Below are 26975 nucleotides of genomic sequence, written 5' to 3'. Positions count from 1 at the left end.
TGAAGGAATACACACAGCCCAACTGTCAACTATACCAAGTCATGTGACTTAAAATCGGTGGTAAACTCTGGTCTACTGGTGAAGTTCACAGAGCCTTCCCACTCCACGAGTTTACAAAAAACTCTGCCACCACAGCATGGCACAGTTTATCTGCACCCGGCTCACCCTTGGTTCAAAGCGTGAGCACAGTGAATGCCGGTGGAAATGATAAGAGACTGGTGCGCTGCATGCACTACAGAAGTGTCTTTTCTGCAGCAACTTCTGATATATGGTGACCATCTACTGTTACCTGGGAGGACAGGTCCTCGCAGCATAGAGTAGACTGTAGCCAGGCACATCAAACTGGCATTTCATTCCAAGCCATTAACTCAGCTCTAGCTCATTAATCTGCAGGCGCATCATTAATCACATCGAAATACACACTGCTGCAAAGTTGGATGCTCCCATGCCTGTTTGACAAGTAACTGTGACCGGAAGCTTTAACTTCTGCATGTGGCTCTTGGCGCCCTTTAGAGAGACACAGAGTCTCGGTACTTTCATTAGAAATGATGAAGACTGAATAGTCACTTAGTCTGTAATATGTTGACATTATCTGAGCGTGCTTTCTGCATCCTTCACGGACATCCCTCCTGGCACAAGATGGAGGGTTAGGGAGAATGGAGGAGCCCCTAGGGGTGAGACAAATGTTAGAGGGAGAGAAGACGGGGTGGCTGAGAGACTAAGAGAAGGAGTGGTGGAGATGACCAGGGGAGAGAAGGAACAGAATGAAAGGGAGGGTGAGAGTTGACAATAGAGGGCTGAGAGGAAAAAGCGGATGGGGAGACAAAGGAGGAGGAGAAGGGAGTGAAGCATAGGAGAACAGGTGGAGGGAAGAGGTGTGGAGACAAGAATAGAAAATAGAGAACATGGGTGGAGATGGAGTCTGTGAGGGTACAAGGAGAGAGGCAACATGTGGTGGGCTATTAATGAAAAAGAAAAGGCCCACGCACAAGTAGGAGGTAGAAGATCAAGTCTCCACCTCCACAAGTAAGTGTTATCTGAGAGTTTATGCTTTGGAATAATACCATTACAAGGCCACCTGTCACGTCCAGTATCTGTCACAGCCTGAATGCGTGCTAATAAAAATGTTTAATTTCGTGCTTCGTGCTTTACTTCTGCCTGTCCAAGCACAAGTATGAGCCTCTAATGGTGAATCAAGCTCCTGATCTGCAGATCACAGATGATGTCAGCAGAATGTGTTCCCAGCAGAGAGTGGCAGGAGGGCTCCATATTAGATGACATGTGCAGCAAACACCATTACAAATGATTTTCCTTCCGAGATTAAAAAAGTGGTACTATTTTACATGAAGCGATATGTGATGTATCACAAAAACATGATATTGCCTTCTGAGCAGGAAAGGTAACTGTGCTGTGCAGCAAAACATAATAATTGGTTTGTTGCTGCATTCTCTGACACAGTTTTTGCACTAATGTCTACAGTAAAGAGGCAAGTCGCTACGTCCAACTCTGCGTTAGCATAGACTACCACCGTGATAACCTAGTGCCATTTGAACTATGGATGCTTCACTCGTAAATACATGGCAGAATGTTGGCCTGTGAGTGTTTATTACCGTCAAAGGGGCATGTTTGTGTGTTGTTTCTGTCTTTGCTGCAGTCACATCAAGGAAATGTAGCACCATGCTTCTGTTACAACCCCAACACATATGAGCGGACCCATCATTAAGTTCTTTGGAGAAGGACATCCTTGTTCAACTATCATGGCAATCGAGAAACTGAAAGTGGACCGAGGGGCGAGTTAGTTTGCACCTATGTCTTACTGCTCGCCGTTGATGCCTCATAGCTTTTGCTAATTATACAGATCACATGATGCGTGTCTTTACTAAGGACGCTGGACTAGGGACTCAACATGAGAACTGGAGTTAGCATACTCATTACTTAAGATGCAGGCTGGGTGGCTATCATTGGAAGAGGCCTACCCCTTAGATCAGCTCCCTACGGCACAGGAAAGAATGTTGAAGAGTTCTTGTTTCTACTTTGCCTCATTAGCAGTTACTTTTTCATTGCCTTGTAATAAGTTCTTCTAATTATCCCCCCAAACGTTGCTAAACACAAAGACAGGGTTGAAATCAGGTCATGCAGAAGGTATGTTGTATACATATGCAGCTTCTCTGCCTGGGAGGGAGAAAAGGGTAGGGGCAACTCATCGGAATTCAGTGGAGTTTTTATGTAACTCTGTGGAATTTCACAGAGTAAAACTCCACAAGTTCCGCTCACCCCTACATAAGACCCAGAGACAAGCTACAGACACTAAACGGCTAAAGCCGGTAAATGGCAACTTTCTGAAAGTAGTATTTTTAACTTTGTAATGTAAAATCCGACTCTACAATGACAGAGGATTTTTCCTTACAACTCCAAAGACACCACACATGATCTGGGCACCTGCTCCCATTTGGAATGATAGCTTATTAAGTGTGATAAGGTAACTCTTATGTTAACTTAAGGGAGAGGTAGGCCCTGCAGTAGTGAAAAACAAATTTAAGAGTTTTTCACTACCTAAAGGTACGTGTGCAACATTTTAAATACAGTGCACTCTGCCCTCTTGGCTGTCCAGGGCATACCCTAAGGGTGACGTTCTTCTATTGAAAAAAAAGTTTACGTTTGGGCGTGTCAAAAGGTTTTTTCCCAAGGTCGAAATAGCAGTTTCAAACTGCACACACCGGCTCCAGTGGCAGATCTGAGACATGTTTAAAGGCTACTTAATTGGGTGGAATAATCAGTGTTACAAGATCTCTACTTGCATTTAATTTACAGGCCCTGGGGACATGTAGTACCACAATGTTAGGTACTTATAAGTAAATTAAATGTCCTAATTGGGTGTAAACCACTGTTGCCATTAGAGGAGGGAGTACAAAAACTTTAGCACTGGTCTGCAGTGGTGCACATAGTCCTAAGGCCAAAAAAATGAGATCATGAGGCTGCCCATCAGAAAATGTATATTATTCAAAACCCTGGTTCTGATGCATAGGGCAGTGTATTTAGCCGGTCTGGATTATCTGATGAAGTAATTTGCTCAGTAACGTCCTTCTAGAATGATGCCTTTCTCCTCTGCCTTTCTTCTATCGATTCCTGGCTTCAGACAGGTCCACAGGGGAAGGAAAGTATTTTCCTTTCTGGCAGCTAAAGCCTGGAACAAACTCTTATGCAATTTATGTCAGATTCCCCTCGAGACTGCATTCCGTAGGACATTGAAATCCTGGCCCTTCCCTGTGTGACTGTGAGGTGTGTGTTAGCTGGTCTGTTTGCCCTTTAGCGCAGGGACACTCCTTGGAGTAGATGTGTGCTTTATATGTCTCTTCATTCTATATTTCAAATGTAAAGGACTCAATGCCAATGCAATCACGCCTTCCTAGGGTCCAACTTTGGAAACTTTGATAATTACCACTGTTTTTCTGACTTCGATGTTGAGAGCCTCAAACTTTCTGTCTGATTTGAGACTTCCACTTAAGACCTATGCTTCAGCTGGCCACCATTGATGGGCCCCTAATTAGATCTCACCTGCAACCACATCCATGGGGGTCTGAATGAGGACTTTTCACCAGAAAAAAAGACTGCTTTTGAAAGTAAACTTTCCATTGGGACAAAACTGCTCCCTGGCTCTGACCTGCACTCCAATGCGGTCTGCCTTATCTTTTGATTTTGACCCGGTCTACCGTGACCAGATGCCTGCAGCTGGTGCTTTGCACTTTTTGGCACTAGAATCATTTAAAACTTTACAAACATCATGTCTCTTCTTTCCCACCTCAGATTTTCTTTGTTTTGGTGTCTATTTGCTCATTAAGATTTACTCTAGAGTTATATTGTTGTGTATTTTCTACTTTTCGCTGTTTTGGTACATTGATACTATGTTAAGCCTGTCTGCACAGTACAAGATCTACCAAGGGTGCTGCTCAATTTTAAGGTATTCGAGACCTAGCTGGACCTAGTAAGTACTAGTTTCATCATTGCTTGAAGAGTTTGGAATTTAACTAATAATCCACTTTCTCACAAGACACAAAGCAAAATCCAGAAATTATAAAGAGTATGAATTCCTAATTGCTTCAACTGAAAACACCAAAATAAACTGGACTGTATGCCAGTGGCGATTGGTCATCTTTGAGAGTAGTGGGGCTTGCTACTTGCTCCAGATTTTAACCAGTGATTGGAACGAGAGAACCTGGCTTCTAGGGTGGCTCTTTGGGTCTACTCTCCTTGAGACAATTTTGAAACCAATCGGGTCAAATAGTGCATTTTAAATCACAGTTTTCACTTAAATTTGCTAAAAAGTGATACGCTCTAAAAGGCTACTTAGGCACTTTCAGTTCTCATTAAGCCTGAAAAGCCCAAGGAATCGATTCTATTTCTTTTAAAATGTTGCTGTGTGGGCCACCCCCTCACCATATGCCAATAATGATCTCCAACATACTCGGGTCAACAATTTGTCATACCCAGTGCAAATACTATGGGACTTATTTACAGTTCCCTTGTGCCACCAGTCCATCACTTTTCGTGAAGCACCTGAAGCGCATTTTGCTACCCTATATTTACAATGACAAAAAAAGCCATCCTGCTTGGCTTTTGCTGTCCTTTTACACATAGCACTTTGCGTGAAAGGGGTGTTCCATGGGTGTTGTTGTGAGTGTTTTAAAACAATGCCAATGGAACCTGACACATTTCCAGATTTAAGAGAACGTAAACCTGGAAATGCGTCTGAATGCTACTCCTGCCTGGGGATGGTGTAGGGAGGCGCAACAAGGAGAAATGTATTCATTCCACCTCATTTGTTTCCTCTTGAGCACGCATATAATGAGGAAATCATCTCTGGTGATTGTGTATGTGCATGATAGTGTCCCTTCCTGCACATAAACAATCATGAAAAAATTATCTTTTGCAAGGTCGATGTGTTCAAATGCAGCACACATAGAAGTTGAGAAACGCCATTTCAGATTGTATATGTGCAGGAAGGAACACCTTCCTGCACATAAACAACAGTCCCCGTGATGCATGCATTCTTGCACCATGGTGCAAGGGTACCTGCGTTGGCCCGTGGCAGCAAATTGTGCACCAGCGCAGGCGAGAGCAAAGGGATCAGTCATATCCTTGTAGCTATGGCACATCCCTGTGCTTTGAAAGTGCCTTAGCCAAGGGGCTTGCAGTGCCACTCTATGGCACCCATTGTAAATGAGGCCCCAAGTGTCCCCTCCATGTTGACGGATATGCTGATGTTCTGTTCAGCAACAAGCAGCGTTGGCTTTATTTTTACCCCATTCTCTTCAACTAGGAATACAAGCTGGACCAGTTTAGGGGGGCAGGTGGACAGTGTAGTGCTCATGCTTGAAATACCCGGGACCACCTCTACTAATTACAGTCCTGTCCGTTATCAGAAGGGAGCCAATGAAGTACTGAATTCTAAATTACACCATCCAAGAATTTTGTGCTTGATAGCAGGTTCAAGCAACTTTATGCGCATGTGCTAGCTACCAGACAGACTTCACTGCCTCAGAGTGTCTGCTCCTCACTCGCAGAGAGGGTCAGCATTTCGTCTACTATACAAATAGTAAGTAATTGTTTATTATTCAGTATTAGTATATTAGAAAATGGACAGAAAATAGGGAGAGGGGATCCCCACTAATCATATGAGTATGTCGTCCATGGTGCATGCTATGCATGTGTTAGCAAATAAAGCCAGACCTGCTGGCTTTGCCAATGCTTAATTTGAATGTGTTTGAGGCCTTTAGCTTTTACATTTTCCGTCTCTGGTAAATAAGGTGTTAGGTACATTAAGGTCTGTATTTTTAACGAGAATGAAGCATTGGTTTAATCAACCTAACTTAAAGTGTTTATACATTTGTATGTATTGTTTCATGCTTTACAAACAACCATGCTGAATATAGAGTTCTTACTGTGGGTAGAGAAAGTCAGCTAGGAAGCATATGAGAAGAGATATGATATTCTTTAGGAAGTATTTGAGCAGGTATGTGTGGATTCCATTATCTTTTGTCTAGTGGTGGTTGAAATGTTTTGGGACAACAGGAACACAAGAGGAAATTAGATGATGAGTGTTTCCATCAATGAAACCATCTTTATTTTGCTGCCAGGTGAGTGATATAAGATTTTTGTTCTCAGTGGTTTACTTGTCATGGCTGTAATCGGCACATTGAAACATTTGAAAGAGGACCCAATTATTGAATTAATCAGTTTGCATTCAAGTGAGTCTTTGAGTGACTCCCCACCCCGCTTCACCTTCCTATTTTTCTTTTGTGGTGAAGTGGAGGACGCTTTATCCGAGTGGCTGAATAAGGTCAAATAGTGGTATGGAGGATGATGAGAACCAAGATTATCTGAGTTAAATAGCTCCAGGGTTGGACTGGGGAAGAAAATGGACCTGTGCAACCAAATAAAAGGGCCCCTATTATGGAATTAGATAACTAAAAAAAAGTGAATTTCATTTGCAAATTAGGATTAGGATATGGGAGACTGCATGTAGTGACGTAGCTAGAACTTTTGCCACCCATGGTGGTCCCTGCAGTTTCTGCCCGCAATGGCCTTTAAGAGCGAAGAGCGGGGTGGCGGATAGTCAGACACGACCAGGATAAAAATGCCTCTGCTCCCTTTAATTTGCTACACCACCGACTGCATGCATTAGGGGCTGCTGTAGCAATGTTTATGATAAAAAGGAAATCAATAACCAGCACACCCAATCATAAAATTGTCCCACAGAAAGCTAAAACATCAGTCCATTCACTGACCAAATCAGTACAGTCCTTCGGGCCCTGTCAGATTGCTAGAATCTGTCCAAATCACAATCATGGCAGAGGGCAAATAGGAAAATGGCATTAGAGACTGAAAAACCTGCAGTTCAGGATTGCAACTTTGGTACAATGTGAATGAGACTGGTCCCTGCGCTTAGAGAAAGAGTTTATTTTTAGGTGGCTTGGGAAGATTATACTTTGATCCTGATTTAGCTCTTGGCAGATGGGTTACTCCGGCACAACAGTGATGGATATCCGATCCACCGAAATATAAACCCCATGATATCCTATGTGATGTATATTTCGGCAAAAGGGATATCCGTCCCTGTTGTGAGTAACCTGTCCTCCGAAATCTAAATCAGGCCCTTTGTGTTTAGGACATTGAGCTCAGGCGATTATGGATATGTTTCGGGATCTGTGATCATGGAGCATTTTGGTATGTCAGTGAATTGCAGATAATACTTGTTGAGCAATAGTCTGATGTTTTAGGGTTTTTACACAAGTTATACTCCTCAGTAGTGTGTTGAGAGATGTCTTGGAACGAGAATGCTTGTAGGAGGGACAGATGGAGAGTATGGCTTGCAGTTTTCATATTGTTTCCTGTGTTTGGCAGTGGCTATGACATTTGTATGCTGGTCAGTAGTGAGTGTGAAGCAAGTAATCACAAGTCTCATGTGAATCATGCCTATTAAAATCCTTTTGTGGACATTTAGTTTGTGTGTTGCTGTTTTGGTTTAGCTTGACTGGACCAGCATGTGGATAGGAGGGGAAGACTATCATGTGGGCTGTAGGTTTTGTCAGAAACAGTATTTTGTTTTGTGTCAGTGTAGGAGTAGGTTTGTTCAAGGATATTTTGTACTATGTTTTATTCCTTAAGGGGTGTCTGGATGACCATTGGGAGTTTGGGTCACTGAAGGAGGATAAACTATTGTAGTTATAGTCAGTAGAGGCGATCTACATAGTATAAATGTTAATTTCACCAGCCACAATGAAGTAAGCCCCAGTGATTACAAGTTGAAATACACTAAGGTAACAATACATTTGCATGTGAATTTACTGTTAATGTGGTAAATCAACTTAATTGTCATCCAATTATGAGTGAAATCACTTGAACTAAGGAATTACTGTGTGGGACCAATTAATTCAGTTATAAAACCACAGTTGTATGATGTTACAACGCATGCTATTACCCCTCATGCTGTTACAACGCGTACCTTTACCCTGACTTGCTGTTGGGGTGCGCTGGAAGTTGGAATAGTATAATTTACTATTTCAACTCCAGTGTGTGCAACGATAGGGAAGGTGTTGGAGTTAAATCCAGCACCTTCTACCCTCTGCAACCAGCCTTTTGCGTTGTAACGGCATTCGGTGTAATGGCATGCGTTGTAACCCATCCGATGTAAAGGCTGTTTTCCTAAAACCACACAAACCTCTCATTTCCATGGAATTTAATGCATGCATTTACCACATGTATGGTTTTCCCATCCAACGTGTAATCAGGGCCAAGAAGAACAAAATATAGGTCCAGATTCACAAAGGTTTGGTGTCAAATGTATGTTACTATTTTAATGCTCCTCTGATGCAAAATCTTTTTCTGTATTTAAAAAGCAACGGTAATGGATATTTACGTTGCTCCATGAAAAATAAATTATGCAACATATTGTGCTGCCTTTCTAGATGGTATTCTATGCGTATTCCCATGCATCTACTCATGGACTTTGACGCAAACCCATATCTATACAGACTTGTAGGATGTTACTGGGAAGATACCTCAAGGTTGATTCGATGCTCAAACATAAGTACACCTCTTGATTGTATCAAATTCTGATTGCAATAAAACATAATGTTGATTGGATCAAGCGAGGGACGGAAAGGAAGGGATCTGCTGGGAGGAAAACCTAAAGAGAATACCATACAATTATTAGTTTCACTGCTTAACCACAACACTACCATTGACATGGCATCTTGCTTATATATATGTATGTGACTCAAAACCTGTAAAATAATTTAAGAATCTCAAATCCAGGAGTTCTTCTCAAGGGCAATGAAACATAAATCTGTTACCCTATTACACATAGTTGAATTAGTTTATTCCTGTGAAAATACAAAGGAGTGAGTACAAAGCTTTATTTCGATATAATAATATCTTAAAAGCACATGACAGTTAAATACAATTCATATTATTAAAAAACACTCAATAAATAGTTAAAAAGACAGTTTAAAACAGTATTAAACAATTTACAGCTTTGAATTTAAAAGAAACAAGAAGCCAAGGATTGCCTGAAAGAGGGTTCGTCACATAGCTTTACATCTGATCACCCACGCCCAACTAAGGAATTTGGCAACCCCACACGCCAGTACTGTGTTAGGATCAGATTGCAAAATTCTTAAAGCTGGGGCATAACATCAGGTCTCAAGAAGGAGACAAACAGGTTTTAACCATTTGGATCTGGGCTTATTGTAGGCACTGCAGACAAAGAAAACATGTGGAATAGTTTCCAGTTCGGTGCTGCAGTGCGGACAGGTGGCAGGCGTCTGGTAAGGGGGTTTCCATTTAGAGGTGCGTTCATGGACTGGTAGGGTTCCTATTCTAAACTGTACATACAATGCCCTATCTTTTGGTTTTCTAATAAAGTCCATGTAGGGTTCAAGTAAGGGAACAGTTTTGTGCAGTCGAAACTCATCGGTGAGCCTGCCCAAGTTATCCTCTCTAGATTCCTGGGCGTCGACCCGCCGCCAGTAAGCCCGCTTGACTTCTAGTTTGGACAATGAAGCACCGGATTCCCATGCCACCCAAAGGCCGATGGCCAACAGGAGTTCCATTATTTTGAAAAGCCAGGCTATTTTGTGTGACCCCTGCAAGCTCATGATTTCTTTGAGGCCGTCTGCATAGCTCTCTAGCTCTGGTGTACGCCACAGGCGAGCCCAATAAAGAAGCGGACGCAGAATTATAAGGTCTTTGATAGATCTGCGTCCAAGATCATATTGAATGGGCTTGCTAGGGGAACTCCTGGGGAACGACAACAGCTCTTCATAAAATTGGTTTTCAGCCATTACTAGCAGGTCAACATTACTAAAACCCCAGAGCTCTGCCCCGTACAGTGCACTGCCTACTGCTTTTGCTGAATAGATCTCTAGGGCAGGGGCTATAGTTCTAGAAACTGAAGATCTATGCTCCCTGCTTATGGGGCCCACGACCCGTTTGTGGTTTAGGGCCATTTTTTCAATGTGGGGTTTCCACTTGAGTTGGTCGGATATCCTAATCCCAAGATATTCGAACGTTTTGACCAGCTCTAGCGGCTCTTTGTTGAGGGTGAGCGTGCAATTAGCTTTTCTGCTGGGATTGAAATAAAGGAGCTTTGTTTTGGAAGTATTGATGACCAAGCCCCTTAATTTACAGAAGTCACAAAATCGGTCTAGCAATTTTTGGAGCCCCATGGGCGTTTTGGAAACTAATAACGTGTCGTCGGCAAAGAGCATGGCGGGGACCTTCACACCAGCCAGACTAGGGGCGTCAGCATCGATGTCAGTTAAAAAAGAAACCACCCCATTAACAAATAGGGAAAAGAGGGTCGGCGCCAGAACACATCCTTTGCGGACACCTCTGTTAACCGGAATTTTTTCTGTTAACTGCTCCTTCGTGCCCCACCGAATGCGTGCGTAGGTTCCATCATGCATGCGGGCCAGCAGGTGCAGGATGGGCGGAGGGAACCCCATCTCGTGAAGGACCGCCCACAGCCGCCCTCGGGGGACCAGATCGAACGCGGTCTTCAAATCGATGAAGGCCAGGTACAGACCACCCTTGCTAATCGAGACTGTCTTCCAATGCAGTAGTAACAGTCTGAAAGCCTGGTCAACAGTACTTGTACAGGCCCTAAACCCCGCCTGGAAGAGGGAGATAATGTTATTCTCCTCTGCCCAGGATAGGATCCTTTCAAGGAGGACTCTGCCAACCACCTTCTGACCAGCGTCGATCAGGCTGATCGGCCGATAGTTGGCAGGGTCACCCCTTGGCCCCTTCTTATATATAGGGATCACTTCTGCTCCCTTCCAGGAGTTTGGGACTGGAGACCCTAGGAGGAGGGCATTGGTCAAAAAGGAAAAGAATTTGGACCATTGCTTAGGGCTGGCACGGAACAGATCGGCAGGAATGCCATCCTGGCCGGGTGCCTTGCCTTGGACGATTTTACTGATTGCAGATTCTACCTCCCTCTACCCTATTCGGTCCATGAATGGGGGTATATCATGGTGGAGTGGTGAGTATTCGGCTGTTGCATCAGAATTCTCGGGGACAAAGGAGTGGGAATCATGTGATATTTACCACTTTCTCAATATGTAGAACACATTGTATTACTTCCTTCATTGAGCCATCAGGTACAGTCATACCTACTCATGAATCAACTCTACCCAATATCACAGGAGAAGAGAAGGATTCCTCTTGCATCATGCCTGTTAGATCTGGGGGTCTCTAGTTGGCAGAGGTAGGTAACACTGTCCATATAGGGACCCTTGCTTCTAGTCAGGGTAAGAAGGATACACTCTCTAGATAACCCCTGCTCACCCCCTTGGTATCTTGGCACGAGCAGTCAAGCTTATCAAAGGCAATGTGTAAAGTATTTGTACAAACACTCACAGTAACACAGCGAAAACACCACAAACTGACTCCAGAACAGTTTAGAAAAATAAAGGTATTTAATCTAAACTACACAAGACGAAAACAACAAAAATCCAACATACACCGTTCAAGAATATAATATGGTTTCAAAAGAGTTCTTAAGGTTGCGTTAAAATATTCTTGTACCTTTAGATGCAACAAAAAGTTCCAAGTGAAAACTGTAGCGTTGAAAAATAAGCAATGCGTCACTCCTGAGACCCTGGGGAGGCGATGCGACAACCCAGCTGGACGCAGCGGGCATGTTGCGATGACTCCGGTCTGTATGGGAAGGGATGCGATACCTTGTATGGATTCCGGTGCACAGGTTTCGTAGGAAGCGTCTCGCAAAGGTACGATGTGACGATCTTCGGGACGGCGACGATCTCAGGTGCGGCAGCGAAGCGGGGCGCAGCGTCAATCTTCTCCTCTCGCGGCCCCTCGATGTGATGGCTCTGCGACAACTCTTGCAGCGACGTGATGTGGTCCGCAAGCGGGCAGTGCGCCGATCTCACCCAGTGATGACAGGCTCTGCGACGATACTCGCAGCGATGGTACTTTTCCCGCACCAGAGCGATGCGTTCCGCAAGCGAAGGACGCGTCGGTTCTTGCAGCGGCAACAGGCACTGCGATGATCTCGTTCTTTACGGCGGCGGGAATTTCCTCACACTGATGGGGATGCGCTCTGCAAGTGAGCGATGCATGAAAATTTGCAGAAATGATTTAGTATCTTCTTTTCCAGCTTCCCCAACACAGGTACAACTTCCAGAGGCACCACAACTGGCCCAAGCGCTCTAGGAAGGACAGAACTCTCTCGATAGAGTTCAGGGAAGCTGGGGGTGAAGTCCTTTTGTTCCTGAGACTTCTTAACAGGGAGCCAGCTCAACTCAGGCCCTTGGAGATCTCTTCAAGCAAGGGGACACAGCACAAAGCAAAGTCCTTCCCCTTTCCTTGGCAGCAAAGCAACTGCAGGTCAGCCCACAAAACACACAGCAGAACAGTCCTTCTTCTTCACTCTTCCAGCTTTCTCCTTGGCAGAGGTTCCTTCTTGATTCCAGGATGATCTAATTTTCTGTAGTCTAGGGTCCTGTACTTATACCCCTAAAAGTCTGTCAGCCAGATTCATCAAGCCGAAAACGGCTCGCAAAGGGCCAGATTCTGAGAATCTGGCCCTTTGCGAGCGCTATTTTTGCATTTGGGATTCATCATCCCAAATGCAAAAATCGCAATTGTAGAAATCGCATATTTGCGAATAATTGCATTTAAGGAATCTCAATTAGAGATTCCTTAAATGCAATTCAAGAAGCATTTAAAAATTGCGAAATCACTATTTTTGGCCGCTATTTACCGCGAAGTCTGACTTTGTGGTAAATAGCGAAAACTGAGAAAAATGCACTTTTGTGCATTTTTCTCAGTTGTATGTTACACACACACATGTCCTTTGGACATGTGTGTGCGCAACATCAGTCTACATTTTCATTTCAGGGGTGCTACAGGGTGTCCTTTGGACACCCCTGGCACCCTTAAAATCGCATCCTTATATGCGATTAGCAAATTGCTAATCGCAAATAAGGAATAACTCCCCATTCATTCCTATGGGCCTTTAGGCCCATAGGAATGAATGGGGAGTTATTCCTTATTTGCGATTAGCAATTTGCTAATCGCAAATAAGGAATGTGTAGGAATCGCAATTTATTTAGCGATTCCTACATGAATCCCGTTTTGCAAGTCCTTAATGGCGATTCCTTAATAATCGCTATTAAGGACTCGCAAAACGGGACAATGATGAATCTAGCTGTTTATTCCCTTTGTGCATGAGGGCTCTGAGCCCGGTCTGAACCAGTTCTGGGTGTTACTTGAGCACTTTGTTTTCCTGGCTTCTCCTTTCCTTTCAGAGAGAAGGGCAGGGTCGTCAGTCGCTCAGCAGGAGGTGGAGCCAGCATTATGGAAGGCAGGCACAGCCCTATTCAGGTCCAGGTGCTATCCCCTCCCACCACTCTAGATGCAGATGGAGCTATTCAGCCCAGGCTTGGCCCACTCAGCCTCTAGGAGCCACCCTGCCCCTGCCACTCACAAACCAGACAGTCATTTTACAAACAGGCCAAGGCACACAGAAAGGTCAGACAAGAGAACAGCCACTTTCTAAAAGTGCTATTCTCAAACACAGGATTTAAAAAACACCATTCCTAAAAGATGTGTTATTAAATTCTGAGTTCAGGGATACCAGACTTTTATGTCCTTTCTTGCTCCTAATGGAAGATATGCAGGTAACCACTGTAGCCAGCATTCCCCATGATAGCCTATGGGCAAGATAGCCTTACAATAGTGAAAAATTAAAATGGCTGTACTTCACTACCAGAGCGTGTCACCTGCACTAGTACATGCTCTACCTTTCACATACACTGCACCCTGCCCAAGGGGGCACCTTGGGCCTTCCATTGGGGTGACCAATGTGTACAGAAAGGGAAGGGTTAGACCTGGTCAGTGGGGACACCAACCAGGTTGACATGGCAGTTCACAGACTGCACACAGGCACTGCGGTGGCAGGCCTGCGACACCATATTAGGGCTACTCATGTGGGTGGCACAATCAGTGCTGTGGGTCCACTAGTAGCATTTGTATCACCAGCCATGGAACACTCAGTGCACTTTACTAGGAACTTCTTGGTGATACAAATATGCCAATCATGGATAACCAATTACAATAACAATTTGCACAGGGAGCACTTGCACTTTGACACTGATCAGCAGTGGCAAAGTGCCCAAAGCATCTAAACCAGCAAAAACGAAATCCAACACAGCATACAGGAGGTAGAGGCAAAAATACAGGGGAAACCACGCCAAAGATGCCAGGTCTAACAATGCCCCCCTGTTAAATTGCAACATGAGACTGACAATGAGTATTTCTAATATGTTATCACTTCTTCTTGGATCCATGTAATCTTGTATCACTGACAAGCCTTCATCAGAAGGTTATTTACTATTTAAGAAGTTTCTGAATGGACAACCAATAGAGACTTTTCCTGTAAATTGAGTCTCAGCCGAAACTCCTGTTCTGGGTTTTAACTTTTGAAGCACCTCGGTCTACTATAAAGAGAGATCACCCGATCCTTAAACACAGGACGCCGGGCATGTCCTACTCCTTAATCCAAAAAGGTGCAGCGACACCTTCTGAGTCAGGCCCTCAGTGGGGAACAACAATAGCATCAAATGAGATCCGCTAATCTACAAACAAGGTAAGCGCTTACTAGCACACAAGTCTTTAGGCCATTCACAAGATCAGCTGATCTCCAAACACAGTAAGCGCTCACGTGCGCACAAGTCTTTAGGAAATTCACAGAACGGTGCAATACCATCCTTACCCCACCGCAGTCGGTACATACAGCTCCGGTTCCTCCCGCAGTTAAATAATGATCTGCATATAACTGACCACCGAGAAATCGTCTTATGCAATGAAAGGTTGGGTAGGAAGAAAGGAAGCAACAACACCAGAATCATGGGAATTGTAGTTTACGTTAACACACTAATTATTACTTAGTTTTCCGTGTGTTTCCATGGACTTACATGACAGCATTTATATCTGGAATCAAGACGCATAACATGGATATAGAATTGTGCCAAAATCCTGTGTCTCTCTGAGGATGGTACAAAAAGGATAAAGGGCTTTAGCTGCAAAATTTGCAAAACCATAAGGCAGGAAAAGTTTGGTATCACATTTAAGTGCAAAAAAAACCCAGTCCGCACTAGAAATATCCCGAAACACATTCTATGTAGTCTTCTATTCCATATAGGCTCAGGTAATATCCTAACATTTCACCTATATTCTTCCCTACATTACACACATTACAGTTCTTAGTCTTAGTGACTAACCTTTTACCTAAAAACGACACTGAAAACAGAACGCTGGATTTTTCCTTGTTAAAGCCCCATACATTATGCATGAAGATTCTTGGAAACTCAGCAGGACTACCATCTCATGTCTAATAACTATGTATAAAGTTTATTCCCAACTTCATCCTCAGTCCGATAAGTGGCACAGCAAGGTCAAACCCCCGGGGAGACCTTTGGATATTTAAACATCACATCTTGCTGGGAAAAGGAGAGGAGATCAGGACTTCCCTGCTGACACACTGACATGAGACGCTGAGGTTCCTGCATGCAGATACTCCAGCTAGCAGTGGTCTAACATCCCTTGCGGGGTGTCTAACTCGAGGCCAAGACAGGAAATCCTAAATTTAAGACTTTCGGTATTCACAGAAGTCATTTAGTAGTCCTAAAGTTAGAACTCCTAACTTCTGTGAATACCGAAATGAGTAAGCGGCTCCTGTGAATACCAAAATGAGTAAGTGCCGTCTGTGAATACCAAAATGGTAGTAAGTTTAGGATTTTGTCTTAAGTTAATTGGGCTCTGTGTCCTCAGAAAGCCACTAGTGCACAGAGATTTGGTCAGGGTTGGATTGAGAGATAAGGGCGGGCATTATATTAAGAAGCAGCTCATTTTACTCAAACGTGTTAAGTTTGGAACAGTTCCTGGTTGTAGGTTTCAGAACAGGCCAAGAGAAGGAGACGGAGTAGACCCTAATTCTGAAAAACACTGCAAATTGATCCAACCAACAGAATTGAAGAGTAGGAGCAACAGTCAAGGCTTTTAAGTTAGAGGAAATGGGTTCCAAAAGGTGGCCTGCAATATGAGAGGATGCAGAGATGAGAAGAGCGAGATTGAGAGTCCCTAGATAATTGATGAAAGCTGATGCTATTCTATTATTAGCATCCTCAAGGTGGCTATTGATATCACCCCGCAAAGTAAAATTGGCTGACCGCAGAATATGTGTAGCAAATAAGTCAGGAAGTGCTGAAAATCAATCACTATGGTACCCATGGGGATGGTATTTTCAGTGACAATACCTCCACCAATTCTTTGAGGTCTATTTCACCCCATCAGGGAGAAGTTTAGCGGTAAGTGCTGAAATAATATCAGGTAGGGAACCTTCATGCAGCCAAGTTTCTGTAAGAAATACAGAATCGGGACTAACTGCAAAAAGAAAATTAAATAAGTGCAGCTGGTCTTTAGGGAGAGATTGGCAATTTAGGCTGAAAGAAATACATTTTTGGGACATGAAAAGTTCAGCCTGGTGGCTTGAAAAAACGGCACGCTCAACATCCCTAACCTGCAGCCCAAACTAAGGGTTAGCAACCGTGGGATAGGGGGTAGAGGAGCAAACAAACTGCCAGAGCGCACATGAGGGCAGGAGGGTGTCAGGATCAAAAATCTAAAACCTAAAAATTAGGCAATGTACTAAACCCACTTTAGTGATTAGTAATTTTCTACTGAATCGCAAAGTGGGTTTAGCAATGTATAAGGAATCGCTATTAAGAACTGGTGTCTTTCAGGCATCACTACCAAACAGGAATTCCTATCCATATGTATCAATAGTTTAAGGCCCAACTAGCAGTCAAATAATTGAAACAATACATACACCCACGTTGGAGTGGTAATCAATTTGCAGAAGGGAAAGGGCTTCCCTTACTTCGTAGTGAAAAAGAAAAAAAAACACGTTTGTTTGGGAGTAGGCAGTGTTCCATGGGACCAGCTGCAAACTCTCAAACAAACTAAAGCCTGGAATGCTCTCCCCCTTCATATAAAAACTGCATCTACTCTCAGTGCTTTTAAGAAAGGACTAAAGACTCACCTTATTAACGCCACAGTTTAATTTTTCTTTTCATTCTGTTCCTGATGTTTGTCCTCTCCCTTTTCTGCTCAGCCTTCACCGCGCCAGAATACTATTTTTTTAGTAATAGAGCACGCTACAAAAGCCTTTAATAATAATAATAATAATAATAATAATAACTAAAAATAAAAGTCAGCTTATCTTTTTGAATGCAGCCTGGTTTCCTTCAGGGAAATAGGCTGCAATTTCTAACAGAAATGCTACTTTATTGACAGATAATCACAGGCATGGTGGTCTACAAACCCCAGCGGGCTACCATCCGTGTAATGACCTCCATTCGTAGTGAGTTAAAAAGTGCCCATTACCTCACTAATATACATGAGGTACGTCGGATTTAAACCAATTATGATGCAGAATTTTATGTACGGACCTATTAGTACATAGGCCAGTTCTTGAAATTGTTTACTGGTAACACATTTTTAACAAATAAATAGTGCATCTAGCCCTTAGTTAGATCTAGGTTCCTTCAGCAAGTGTTGCACGTAATGGGAAGCATGGTACTGGAAACAGTGCACCACGAGGATTGCAATTGAAATATATTTATTCAAAACCAAAGGTCTTGGAGATATCATAGGTGCAAAATGGTGTTCATGCTGTACAGCAGTCCAGCTCCTTCAATCACTGATAAATGTCAAGTCACGTGCATTGGCACATGAGGCTGTCTCATCAATGCAGAAGCTTGTATTTAATAAATGTGCAAAGTTATCTCAGTATTTAGTGAGGTTTCATAACCACTCAGATTCGTCAGTGACTATTGCTTTCCAGGCCCTTCTATTGTTAAATATTATATTAGTGTGAAATGTCATCACAAAGGCCTACTATTTGCATAGAAATTATATATGTTTTCTGATTATAGTGCAGTGAATTACATTTGTGGTGAACTAACATATATATGTTTCCATTCTAGCACTTCCCTGTGGTGAGAACAGTCACTATGAGGCCTGCGGGAACGCTTGTCCAGCCAGCTGCTCTGACAGAGCTGCCCCTGCCACCTGCACCAGACCCTGTGTTGAGACCTGCCAGTGTAATGATGGCTATGTTCTTAATGTCGACAAATGTGTGCTTGTGGGAAGCTGCGGCTGCACTTCCAATGGCATCTACTACAAACCAAATGAGGAATTCTGGTTAGATACCAACTGCCAAGTGCGCTGTAAGTGTGACCCAACCCTTGGCATGGTGGTCTGCAGGAATACCCAATGCAAAGTCACCGAAAAATGCATGCTGGTCAATGGAGTTCGAGGCTGCTTCCCAGTCAGCTACTCCACCTGCACCGGCAGTGGAGGTCCTCACTACACCACCTTGGATGGACGTAGATACGATTTCATGGGCACCTGCGTCTATCAGCTGGTTGGCCTCGTCTCCACGGATCCCTCTTTCACTGCCTTCACAGTCACAGTTCAGAATGACAACCGAGGAAGCAAGACAGTTTCATACACCAAAGTGGTGACACTGGAGGCCTACGGCTTAACCATAACCCTCAGCAGAGACTTTCCTTTCAAAGCCTTGGTATGTATATAACCTAATCAAACAGTAACCAGCTAGTGGACTGCTAAGGCACTTGGGGGCAGATTTACAAGCCCGCTGCGCCACTTTTGCGCCATTTTTAACATGGGAAAAATGACGCAAAAGTGGTGCAAGGGTCTTGTAAATCTGCCCCAGGTGTCTGTGGATGCGATGCAACTTTATCCTGTCCAAACAGTAAAGCACTTATCACTCAAATTCATCATGTGATAAATGAAATAGTGGGAGCAAGCTACTTTAAATCTTTTTTGTATTACAGTCATCTACATTGAAGTCCTAAACATTAGAAGAGTATCGTCCATGTGAGGGATTAAGAAACACTTATTTTTCATAATAGACTGCATTAAACAGAGGCAATACCAACTTGAGACAAATTTGTTTTTTAGGGCAACCATATTCCCCAAAGTCAGTAGTGCAGAAATAGTTATCATAGTGGGGGAGGGGGCCGCCATCAAATCTTATTTATTGATGTAATTGCTAGATTGGATTCGACTATCCATCAACAAGAAAAACAAGCACTGGCAATGCCAATAGGTCTCACTTTAATATAGTGCATTCACACAAGAGAACATCTCACATTGCACTCATACATTAATTTCGCTGAACCTAAACTCACACACAACTCTCATTCTTCACTATTATAAATACACCTCCCCCCAACACTCACACAGGCATGCTGCTCAATCTGGACACACATGGGCACATCTGCTAAAACCCACTTGTGTGGACACACAGATTACTTTACACTCGCACACTGATCATTTGGCACTCGCAAACTGCTAATCTGCACTCACACAGGCAGGCACAATCCCTACCGTGCTCCCTTCTCTCAGCGCCTAGTGCCTCATTTCCAAGAAACTGACGCAAAAGCATTGATGCATCAGTTTCCCTGTACCTGTGTCAAATGCCCTTGTGACACCATGGATGCAGTATATTTACAATACGAGGCTCCATGGAGCAAGGATTAAGAGATGCATCAGAAATTCTGACGCTTCTGTTGGTGCAAATGTGATGCACTGCTGGAGTTGGTCGTCAGAACACATAGACAAGTTCCGTTGTAAAAGTCCTGCATTGATCCTTAAGCCTGGTCTGAGCAGGCATAGGGATTTTGACACAGTCAAGTGGCAGAGTGAGGTAGTGAAAGTTTGAAAATTTCACTGCACCACGTCTATGTGGTCTTTTGCATGGGAATGCCTGCCCTGCTTGCATTATTAGTATAGGGTAGTTGTTCTTTGGACCACATTATCAATTCAGAAAGAAAGCATACAATTATTGTACTCCTGGATTTTTGGCTTGACCAACGTTGTATGAACATTGGCAGAATTCTTCAGTTCCATTATCTGCCCAAACTGTTGAGTGTTTCGAAACTGGCAGGACTCCACAAAGTTCTGTAAAGAGTTCCCAACCCTTCAGTTCAGCACTCAGAAGCGATTCCATTCGCTGTGCAGACCTATGCTGGCCTCATCATTTAATCAGTAAAGAAATTCCCAACAATAGTTGACCGTGTTGTACACAGGGTGACATAGAAGGGACAGCATCCTAGAGTTGCTCCTTGCCAAGGATGGTAGCTGAGCACATGGAGCCTCTGCAGGTGGAGAGGGGTAGTCAGCTTTCTGTTTTATTGTCCTGGGTGTCAGGATGGGAGGAGTAAGGCCAAAAGGGTTTTATAAGCAGTCCTTTTCCAGGGCCAGGCCTTATTTGTGATTGCTGACCCACTTTAAATGAACGAGCTGTAAAGAATCTAAGTGTGTTAGGGCTGAACACCAACAGGACAGCTTTAGCTTTCTCAGGATGGGTGTTGGCTTTTCAAGGAATTGACTGTGTACACCTGGACTGCCTGTAAGCTAACCCAACCTATATAATCAATCCACAAAGAGTGCCACTGTCATTATTATGTTGAATGGATTGTGTTGTTGTAATTTTCAAGGGTCCTCACTTGCTGCAAGTGCATGTATTTGTGGAACTTGGTATGAGAAAATAGATACTGCCCCTGCAGGTCCCCTAATGCAAGTTTTCGAGTGCCCACTCAAACACGCCCAAGAGAAGTGATGCCTATCCTATCCCACCTCACAAAACCCTCCAACCTTGTAGTGTGGTGCAGTAATATCCCCTGCCGTTGGGGAATCATCCACTAAGCCTACAATGCCAGCCGTAGAGCTAAGTACTGCCTGGGAGCACAACAGTGCCACCTGAGTTGTCTCTGGAAGGTAGCAATGTATCGGGCCACATAGAGTGGGCCCAAGATCCCATCAAGGCCAACAAGGTCAGTTTCATGTGATAAGTCTGGTCATCGCAACCCTGTTGAAACTATTGTTAATCACCGCCAGCTTCATGACTAGGTAGTAACACTACCAATCAGCAATATCTACCCCTCCATCTTAGGGGTATTGTCAGCAGTAAACCAGGGCCACACAGTAGAGACTATTCGCCTAAAGGAGCATAGAGGTAAGGGTTTGGCACCAGTACCTGGTCTCTCTCTGTTCTGTGTTTTCACTGGCATGAGGACTCTGTTTTAACCCCCCAAGAATCAACAGGAGAGAAAGGACTCTGTTTTAACTCCTTCTTTGGGGGCAGACGAGCACCTACCTGTCACCCTTGACTATCGCGCCGCTCTTCCTGGCCTCCCTTTTGCCGTGTTAGATCTGGGCGCCCCCCTCTCAGCTGACTATGAGCTGAGGGGCACTGAGGGACGGGGAGGCTGCGCACTAGTCCGGCGGCCATCTTGGGTGAGGCAGGCTTGCTAGTCGGCAGACTAGGCTTGCTGCCTCACGGGCGGGACTATTAATTTAGCTTCCCTACTGGGTTCTGGTCAGACCTGCTACAGCGCGACTCCTGTGGCGGATGCCTGGCGGAGCGAGCTGCACGAATTGAGCTTTTTAAAAAATTCACATTGTAATTTGCTCTGTGTTTTAAATTGCATTGCACTGTTTATTTGGCCCGTGCCATTATTCTAAAGTGTATTGCTCTCTGCCTTTTTCTCTCTCCTGAGGCGAAAAGCCGGGAGATCTCTCTCTGTTCTGTGTTTTTACTGGCATGAGGACTCTGTTTTAACTCCTTCTTTGGGGGCAGACGAGCACCTACCTGTCACCCTTGACTATCGCGCCGCTCTTACTGGCCTCCCTTTTGCAGTGTTAGATCTGGGCACCCCCCTCTCAGCTGACTACGAGCTGAGGGGCACTGAGCGACGGGGAGGCTGCGCACTAGTCCGGCGGCCATCTTGGGTGAGGCAGGCTTGCTAGTCGGCAGACTAGGCTTGCTGCCTCACGGGCGGGACTTTAAATTCAGACGGGGATGGCCCCGCGCAGCGGACGCGCCTTACCCGCGCCAAAGGAGCGCCTAAGGAAAGCCCTTCTGCGCCCATCAGCGTCCCGGAGGGGGACGGGGGCGGACGGGCAGGCGACTTCCTGACGCAGCCCCAGAGACTAACATGCAGGTACTCCTCAGCGCATCTCCTGAGCTTGAGATGGCTCAGCAATAGAGGCTGCTCAGTTCAGGGTCACTGTTTTAATGGCATGTTTCACTGTGCCGTATGTGGATGGTCATTGAGTGAAGCTTTGCCGGTAAGGGACCCCGTGGAGCTGGGGCACGTTGGTGCTCCAACGTATGGGCCGGGTCCATCTGAACGCACTTTCAGCTGTTTCCTTCTGAACACTCGGTCTGTGAGCAAACATGCTCAGGACCTGTTCAACTTGCTATCTGATTCCAAACCTGCTTGCCTTTTCCTGACGGAAACATGGCTCGGCGAGGCATCAGGGCCGGATATCGCCAACGCCCTGCCCCCTAACTATTTTATGCTGAGGAAAGACCGGGGCACGGGCAAAGGCGAGGGAGTGGCACTGGTGAAAGACAGACGCTTTGAATGTTCCATTGTACCAACGGAGGACATTCACAGGGCTGAAGCGCTGGGATTCTGTCTGACACTTTCACCCGCCCAATCCTGTGCGGGACTGCTGGTCTACAAACCCCCGGGTCCCATAGGGTCCTTTCATGAAGGACTTTACTCAGTGATTTCGGCAATGAGTGTGCAGTTTAAACACTGCGTACTCCTAGGCAATTTTAACATCCACTTTGATGTAGCAGATGCTGCGGACACCATCAAGTTTTTAGACTCCAGCAAACCCCTGGGCCTACTGCCCTATCTGGTGTCCCCCACCCACAATTAGGGGCATACGCTGGACCAAATCTTTTCTACTACTCATATTGTAGTTGCCCCCCCTCAACCAGTGCTGTGGTCTGACCCTATGCTGGTGACCTTTGATATTCAGTACAAAACTAGCTCTACCATCAGAGACAATGGGCGTCAGCCTCAGACAACCCGCGCCTTCCATAGAGTGTCACCGGACATGATTGAAAAGTATCGAATCACCCCTGCTAGTTAATGGGCGACATAGAGGAGGATCTTGCCCTCTTCCAAACCTGGCATTGCCTGAGGGAGTTGGCGCCACCTGAGCGGGCACTGAAGAACTCTTCTCGTGCCTCGGCACCGTGGTTTACACCAGCGCTTAATACCAGTCGTAGGCTTTGTAAGAAGGCCGAAAGAGCATGGCGATCAAAGTATCTGGAATCACTGAAGGAGGCCTATAGGTGTTGCACTAAGGCTTATCACAAGGAAATCTACTTGGAAAAGAAAGCCTACTTTGCCAGGAGGATTGAGGAGGCCACTAATACCAGTAAAGAAATCTTCTTGGTGGTGAAGGAATTCACATTGCCGGCCTCCATCACTCCTAAGTGTTCCTTTTCGGAACCCTGGGTTCAGTTGCGTAACGAAACTTGAGGGGCCCCCCTGCAAAGTATATAGAGGGGGCCCCCACCAGAAGCTCGGCCCACCACCTATCACTTTGCCCAAGACCGCCCAGAAATCTGATATATTTTGATTTGAAACCTCTAACATTTGATGAAATGCTTCTAGATTGTCTTGATCAAAGTTTTATTAAGAAAGTGGGAAACACTCAACATATAACCTTCGCTATTTGTGACATTGCAAATAGCAGATTATTTAGCTGAGACAGCAATCCAAGCAATGCCAAGGAGCGATCCTTTTGTCTCAGGAACCGCCTATCGCTAAAGAACAAAGAACAACCATGAAGGATCTGAATTAGAACTTATATTGATGGGCAAACTTGAAACTTTGAAAGTCTAACCTAAACCTGCAATTTCCCAGACTCAATTGACAGTATACAGGAGTACCAAAGCTATAAAACAGTATCCTGCCAACTCCAAGAGAAATAAACATGAATTGTCTGCAGGCCACACACTTGTGACTGTCAAGTGTTGTGCATAGTAATAACGTGAACAGAGGAAGCAATTTCAATTTCTACCATCATGTCTTTATGAGTAAGCGGACAAAAACAGGCAGGCAAAAGGCTGGGGATAAAAACTGCTTGGATGCTTCAGAACATTGATGCAGATGTTTTTCAGTTTGTAAACAATGCTAATTACAAGATTTAAGGTCTACGCATTACAAACAGGTGCAATCAACACCATAAATAGCACAACATGTAGAATTAAAACAAACCATATCACCAAGTACCAAATTACAGAATCTATACAAACTGCAGTTGGTAAAGCAAAGGAAAAAGTGCAAATACTTTCAAAGTGCATAATAAAACAATCACAGTCCAGCAATATACAAAAAAATCAAGCATGTTTTGTAAAACAATTCCCCTTTCTTCTTGCATCAAGGTTAAAATACTTTTATAGTGCACGATAAAGAAAAAAGTCCAGGAGTACAAAATAAAGCCAGGTTAGTCTTACAATTCTCCCTTTGGTTTGTGCATAAAGGCACACATATATCAAAGCAACTGACAAGTACAGCACCAATAATCAAACCAGTTTAGGCAAACAATTCCCTTTTTGAAGGCACACACATTTCAAAGTGACTGGTAAAACAGTAACAAGTACAGCAGGCAGCAGGATACAAAAATCAAACAAGGTTAGTCAACCAATGCCCCTTCAGTTTGTGCATGAAGGTGCAAATATGTCAAAGTGACTGGTAACACAATAACAAATATAGCGGGCAGCAGCATAAAAAAAAAACTATTTTGTCAAACTAATTTGTCTTTTGTTTGTGCATGAAGGCACAAATATTTCAAAGTGACTTGTAAAGCAATAACACATTTAGCAGCATAAACATCAAACCCGTCTAGTCAAACCACGCCCTTTTTATTTCATCATAAAGGCACAAACTTTTTATGGTGACACATGGTGGTGCTGTATATCGAATTTAGAGATGCTGACAACAACAGTTGTCTATTCATTTAATGAGCGTTTGTTTGAGGTGGTGGCAGCACCTCGATATCCCGCTTAGTGAAGGCGAGCAGATTGCGAGGGTTCTCTTCTGCTCTTTTCTGTATCCCACCGTATTACCGAGTCATCACTGTATTACTTGCAATTGATTTTACTAATTGTTGTGTAATAACTTTTGTGCCTTTTAAATACCTTTTAAAACGTTTTACCTACCAATGCGCTTGAGATTTGGTCCCCCTGTGCCCCGTTCCAACGCGGCTTCCAGGTGCCGATTGTTGTGGAGGGCTAGATGGGCGCCATCTTGAGTGAGGCTCGGACCCGGCTGGACCCGAGTTAGCGGTCCAGCGGAGGGAGGGGCTTGGGCTACAAATAGATTTGGTGTCGGTGGGTCTGGGCGTTTGTTTGAGGTGGTGGCAGCACCTCGATATCCCGCTTAGTGAAGGCGAGCAGATTGCGAGGGTTCTCCTCTGCTCTTTTCTGTATCCCACCGTATTACCGAGTCATCACTGTATTACTTGCAATTGATTTTACTAATTGTTGTGTAATAACTTTTGTGCCTTTTAAATACCTTTTAAAACTTTTTACCTACCATTGCGCTTGAGATTTGGTCCCCCTGTGCCCCGTTCCACCGCGGCTTCCAGGTGCCGATTGTTGTGGAGGGCTAGACGGGCGCCATCTTGAGTGAGGCTCGGACCCGGCTGGACCCGAGTTAGCGGTCCAGCGGAGGGAGGGGCTTGGGCTACAAATAGATTTGGTGTCGGTGAGTCTGGGCGTTTGTTTGAGGTGGTGGCAGCACCTCGATATCCCGCTTAGTGAAGGCGAGCAGATTGCGAGGGTTCTCCTCTGCTCTTTTCTGTATCCCACCGTATTACCGAGTCATCACTGTATTACTTGCAATTGATTTTACTAATTGTTGTGTAATATCTTTAGTGCCTTTTAAATACCTTTTAAAACTTTTTACCTACCATTGCGCTTGAGATTTGGTCCCCCTGTGCCCCGTTCCACCGCGGCTTCCAGGTGCCGATTGTTGTGGAGGGCTAGACGGGCGCCATCTTGAGTGAGGCTCGGACCCAGCTGGACCCGAGTTAGCGGTCCAGCGGAGGGAGGGGCTTGGGCTACAAATAGATTTGGTGTCGGTGGGTCTGGGCGTTTGTTTGAGGTGGTGGCAGCACCTCGATATCCCGCTTAGTGAAGGCGAGCAGATTGCGAGGGTTCTCCTCTGCTCTTTTCTGTATCCCACCGTATTACCGAGTCATCACTGTATTACTTGCAATTGATTTTACTAATTGTTGTGTAATAACTTTTGTGCCTTTTAAATACCTTTTAAAACTTTTACCTACCATTGCGCTTGAGATTTGGTCCCCCTGTGCCCCATTCCACCGCGGCTTCCAGGTGCCGATTGTTGTGGAGGGCTAGACGGGCGCCATCTTGAGTGAGGCTCGGACCCGGCTGGACCAGAGTTAGCGGTCCAGCGGAGGGAGGGGCTTGGGCTACAAATAAACATGCACTTCAAGACGCGCAGCGGCCACGCGCAGCGGGCGCGCCGACTACGCGCCGAAGGAGCGCCAAAGGAGGGCCCGTCTGTGCCCGTCCGTGTCCCGGACGGGCCTAGGGCCAGCCACTCTGCCGATGTTTCACGGCGGCCCTATAACACCTCCACGCGGTATTCTCGTGAGTACCTTATGACACTGAAAGCCAGGACCTGTATGTGCAACGCTTCATGGGAAGTGGCAAACAGTGCATCCCGGGTCTGCCATACGTGTAAATTTCGTTTTCAACCCATTCTTAACTATCCTATTTCAAGTCCCGCTGATCTTTCACTCGTCAAAGCTGGTTTGATTAATGCTAGGTCATTGGTCAAACATGCAGCAGATATTTTCGAACTGCTGAGTGAAAATCAGCTGGATTTACTTTTTATTACAGAAACTTGGCTTAATGAAACATGTGCCCCTTCTGTCGAACTTGCTATCCCGCGGGGCTTTAAGATTTTCAGATCTGACCGCCCTCTGGGTAGAGGAGGTGGGATCGCTGCTGTTTATAG

At 44.8% G+C, this 26975-nt stretch overlaps 1 protein-coding gene across 1 annotated transcript in view; it reads left to right on the top strand.

Moving 5' to 3' along the window:
* LOC144769650 (IgGFc-binding protein-like) overlaps positions 1–26975 on the top strand; it is a 573708-nt gene that overhangs the window by 354771 nt on the left and 191962 nt on the right. Inside the window, exon 12 of the mRNA XM_078653825.1 lies at positions 18075–18673. Within this exon, the coding sequence (XP_078509951.1) occupies positions 18075–18673 (599 nt within the window). The remainder of the gene's footprint in view (positions 1–18074; positions 18674–26975) is intronic.

The sequence above is a fragment of the Lissotriton helveticus genome, chromosome 7 (genome assembly GCF_964261635.1).
Source record: "Lissotriton helveticus chromosome 7, aLisHel1.1, whole genome shotgun sequence".
In the NCBI taxonomy this organism is placed as follows: Eukaryota; Metazoa; Chordata; class Amphibia; order Caudata; family Salamandridae; genus Lissotriton; species Lissotriton helveticus.
This window is presented reverse-complemented; position numbering and strand designations above follow the sequence as displayed.